The sequence below is a fragment of the Lygodium microphyllum genome, chromosome 26 (genome assembly GCF_053477565.2).
Source record: "Lygodium microphyllum isolate KBCC chromosome 26, Lygodium_microphyllum_v1.1.10, whole genome shotgun sequence".
Taxonomy (NCBI): Eukaryota; Viridiplantae; Streptophyta; class Polypodiopsida; order Schizaeales; family Lygodiaceae; genus Lygodium; species Lygodium microphyllum.
In genome coordinates, this window is record NC_141160.1 from 35,144,041 (window position 1) to 35,148,281 (window position 4,241).

The 4,241-nt window shown below is 40.2% G+C and overlaps 1 protein-coding gene across 1 annotated transcript; it reads right to left on the minus strand.

Annotated features, from left to right (window-relative positions):
• Positions 1-365: 365 nt before the first annotated feature.
• LOC148013136 (putative pectinesterase 53) lies at positions 366-3,742 on the minus strand. The gene is made up of 5 exons (XM_087668218.1): positions 2,851-3,742; positions 1,970-2,159; positions 1,545-1,751; positions 1,214-1,449; positions 366-804 (listed from the first exon to the last, which is right to left on the minus strand). Exons 1-5 carry the CDS (start codon positions 3,366-3,368, stop codon positions 657-659), a joined length of 1,299 nt encoding a protein of 432 aa, XP_087524344.1. The 5' UTR covers positions 3,369-3,742; the 3' UTR covers positions 366-656.
• Positions 3,743-4,241: the final 499 nt, after the last annotated feature.

Below are 4,241 nucleotides of genomic sequence, written 5' to 3' on the forward strand. Positions count from 1 at the left end.
ATCATGTTTTAGTGATTTCTTTAAAAATTACATGGCCTTATGAAAAAAATCAAAGAACGTTTTTATATACTTACATTCTATGTGCATGAATCCATATCCACTTTTTTATATGATTTCTGCAGAAGTTCCTACCAAAGCTCCATGATGCTTTATTAATTCTTGATCATATTAAGAGAGTGTTTGGTAATGAGAGGTTTCTACATTCTCTATTTTAGCTTCTTATTGACATACTAATTAGTAATTTCACTTTGGTAATTGCACTTTGATGGAGTTTTACTAACAATAACCACTTTCATATACTTGCCAAGATGGAGAGAGAGTTTAGACAGTAAATATATCTATTTTTTGAAATAGAAAAAGACAAGTAATGAAATGGTTCACTTGTTTTCTTGAAATTGTTTGAGAGGAGGTGTCAATGTAGTTTGAAATGTGATGGAGAAATAATGGTATTATTAGTTATAAGCTAATAAATTTGTTAAGAAGACATTTGGTAGAATAATAATTTTTGAAGGACTCCATGCCACTTTTGCTGAGGGAAATGATCGTAGGATTGTAATGTGAATAAAAAGTCTGATCTAAAAGGTTTTTCTCTCCATGGAAAAGCACAACCTAAAAGTCCATGGTTTTGATGGAAAATTTGGTCAGACATAATGATATTAATGTGGTAGCCATTCTTTGCCATCAATAAAGCCGAGACTGAGGAATGGTCTTGCTTGCTTTGATGTCAACTCCAAGGACCACTTCACTCTACCTTCTCGATTAGCTCCTGGACCAAAGTTTCTAAATTCACCATAGAAAACAAGGCTGCAAAAAGAAAAGAGTAAAGATAATGTAACCACATTGCATGTGCTCACTAGTCGATATGGTGGACTATTCTAGTTTCACAGCAACTCAAATGTCAAGACTTGAAGTTGCTCATTAGACACAATCATAGTGCTACATGAAGGGGTTCAACATGGGATTGTGTCCATGTTCATATGCTCAACACATGCCAATAACCAACTTATATGTCCATGCACTCTATCATCGTATCAAGATGAAACATGTGCATAGATGTGTCCATTGTTTTACACATTTTATAGCACACATTGAGATAACTATACTCATGTGACTATTCATGCAAATGCATACTCCACTATATGCACAACTATGAGTGTGGTGTAAGTATTTATAATATTGTGGACAAGAGAGAGAGAGAGAGAGAGATCGTTACTTGTCATTTCCAGGGATGTTCCAATCATTCCATCCTTGAGGAGTGATGATATCATCCATGTATGTGTACAAGTAGACAATTCTAGAGTATGGTCCCCAAGCCCTTCCTAGGTAGATACTTCCAGATCCAGTGACAACACAATAAACAAATGAGAAACCAGTATTATCTTGAGGTGTCATTCTCTTTTGGGCACCAATAGATCCAAAAGGATCTGCAATGGAGTGGAGGTGGCATTTCTATAATACATCAAAACAAAATTTTAATATACAATCTCTTTTGAGCATTCATTTCCCTATGATTAAAGTTTCCAATCCAATGTGCAAAGACTTACCACATAGAGAGAACGAGCATCTCCAAATATGAAGTCAATAGATCCTTCAATGTAGCATCTATAGAAGTAGTGACGCCCTACTCTATCATAGAGGGTATCTTGTGCTCCATAGAAACTACATCTGTAGAATGCAACTTTGTCACCTTGGACACGTAATGCAACTGCTTGTTTTCCCAAATCACCTGGTTTTGGTGCAGGGGCCGTGTTCTACAAATGAATTAGAAATCTCAACTTAGACCTAGTTATTTTCATACATATTTGTCACATGTGAAAAGGATTATCCAAACAATTAACACATAAGAATATAAAATCTAAAGATAATTATAAACTTCATTATTGGCTTTCCATTTTTACCATATCATGAACCACTAATGCATACCTAGGGAATTTCACCATATTTTTTGTAAGGAGGCAAACTCATTTACCTTGAATGAAATGTCAAGAGCAACAAAATTGTCAGCTTCAATGGCTACTGAAGCACTACCATATGTGCCAAGAGGATTCCCATCTAGGCCTTTCGTGGATGCAGTGTCACCCCATTGAATATATGTTAGTGCAGCACTTTCCCCTTTCAAAGTGATAAAACTTTTGCCGTTTGGGATTTTGACCTTTTCACTGAAATTCATCATTGACCAATCAAACCAATTAGTCATAACCAGGGCTATTTGACTCTAAATGTTTTCATTGAGCAATCAAACTAACTAGTCACAACCATTGACTACCACAATGAAGGTTGTACTCTTTAAACTGACAAGAAAGTTTCAAGACATGCATTTTTGAAAGAGATGATGATAACAAGTTTGAAAGCAGTGGTGTTTTTAAACAACAGATGGAAAAGTTTGAAGGTATGCTTTTGATGCCTTCTAATTAGATCATTGTGTGGTCAAAGCTTTTGCATGAGATGATGATCATGGCGGTGATGATGGCAGTGGTGGTAGTGGCGGCAATTGTACCGGGGATGCACCTTTTTGTTAGTGGTAGATAAGAAGTCGAATAAAAAAGATCCTCTACCTTAGCTTTTTCCTTTTTGCATAAAATATGTAAGATGATCATCACAAACCAATCAAAAAGATGCTCCACCTTAATTAGCTATTTCCTTGTATTAAGCATGAAAGATGATTATGGCAACTCTATGATGTTAAGCATGTAAGATGTTTATGGGAACTCTGATCACCGATAAGTAACACGAGCAAAACTGACGAGAATGAGTGTTGGCAAACGAGTAAGACAGCTATCTCAATTGTGATAAGTGTGGGTCCGTAGTACTTAGGACAGTCATAGACTATGTAGTAAAAATTACCCTTACCGGTAAATACCCTTCTTAACAAAGATGATGACGGGTTTTTTGTTGTTGGCGGCGACTTTGTCGATGGCGGCTTGGACGGTGGTGAAGTCACCGGATCCATCCTTGGCGACGACTATCATTTCATCCTCGCCATCATTCTTCGTGTTCTTTTTCTCTGATGCAGCGCCAGCTTCGACTGCAGGGTCATCGTCTTCGAGGTACTTCTTGCCAGGCATCTTGTAAGCCGGCTTCTTATTCTTGGCCTTGGCGAGCTGCTTCTTGTACTTGTAGTACTTAGAGAACTTGTCGTCGTTGAATTTGGGGTCGCGTGAGGGGAAGTGGTCGTCGTCGTCGAGCTGCAGGTAGGGCTTCTCGTGGACATCGTAGCGGCACTGCCGATGGACCTTGTCCGCCCACTCCGCCATCAGCTTCGGAGGCTCATATAACGGCGAGCCGGCCCTAACAGTTGCAGGGGATCCCCCCACAGCCCCCAATATCGCCACCAGCGCATATTGCATCATCACCAGCAGAGCCGCCATCTTAATATATCGACCCGCCCGCCCGCCGCTGCAGCACCCTAATTAGTACAACTTAATTCACGCCCTATGATCCCGGCTGCTGGCGCAGCAGCTTAACCTAACTCTCGGGCCCCGGCTCCTGCAGCTTAACCTAATAGCCCACCTGCAGCTCAATCCCAAGTCACGTCTTACTATCCCAGCCGCAGCTCACCCTAATTGATCACCTGCAGCTCGATATCTTATGCTCTACCTGACTGTCGATCCGATGGACGCTTCCTTCTTATAACTCTGACAGAGGATTATGATGATGTTTCTTAGAGCGACGGTAGGTCGAAGCTCTGATCACAGCAACACTGATCAGAGCTTCTCGATCTTTGCTATATTTTGAGTCTGCAGGGCGGTGCATGCCCTTCTTATTTCTGTCGAGAGGCTTTTCGATACTACGTAGTCGTCACGACGTGCAAGCGCACATCGCACTTTACTGTGTGGAGTCTTAGTTGTTCTTGTGGGTGTCTGCCTTCACATCGTGCTTCCATTGTGGCCTGCTACTAACAAGCCAGACAAGTGTACCATCTCTTCAGAACCAATTGGCGTGGGCCATCTGTAAGACATAACGAGGCTCATTGGAAAAATTGCTCTACTTTGTCAGAATCTTTACCTCAACGTACACCCCCTTCCGTCGTGAAACAAAACGTATAACCTAATGCTTATATTAAGATGATATGGCCGTTTGGTAGCCATGTATCATTAAAGACGTACCAAAAAAGGTAACCATATGGCATAAACCACATACACACTCTTGCGGGTTGAAATCACAATATATTTACTGATTTGGTGTCTTATTTTAACGATTATCTCGTCTTTTCGTAGCTATCACTAAAAGGCACCAAAAAG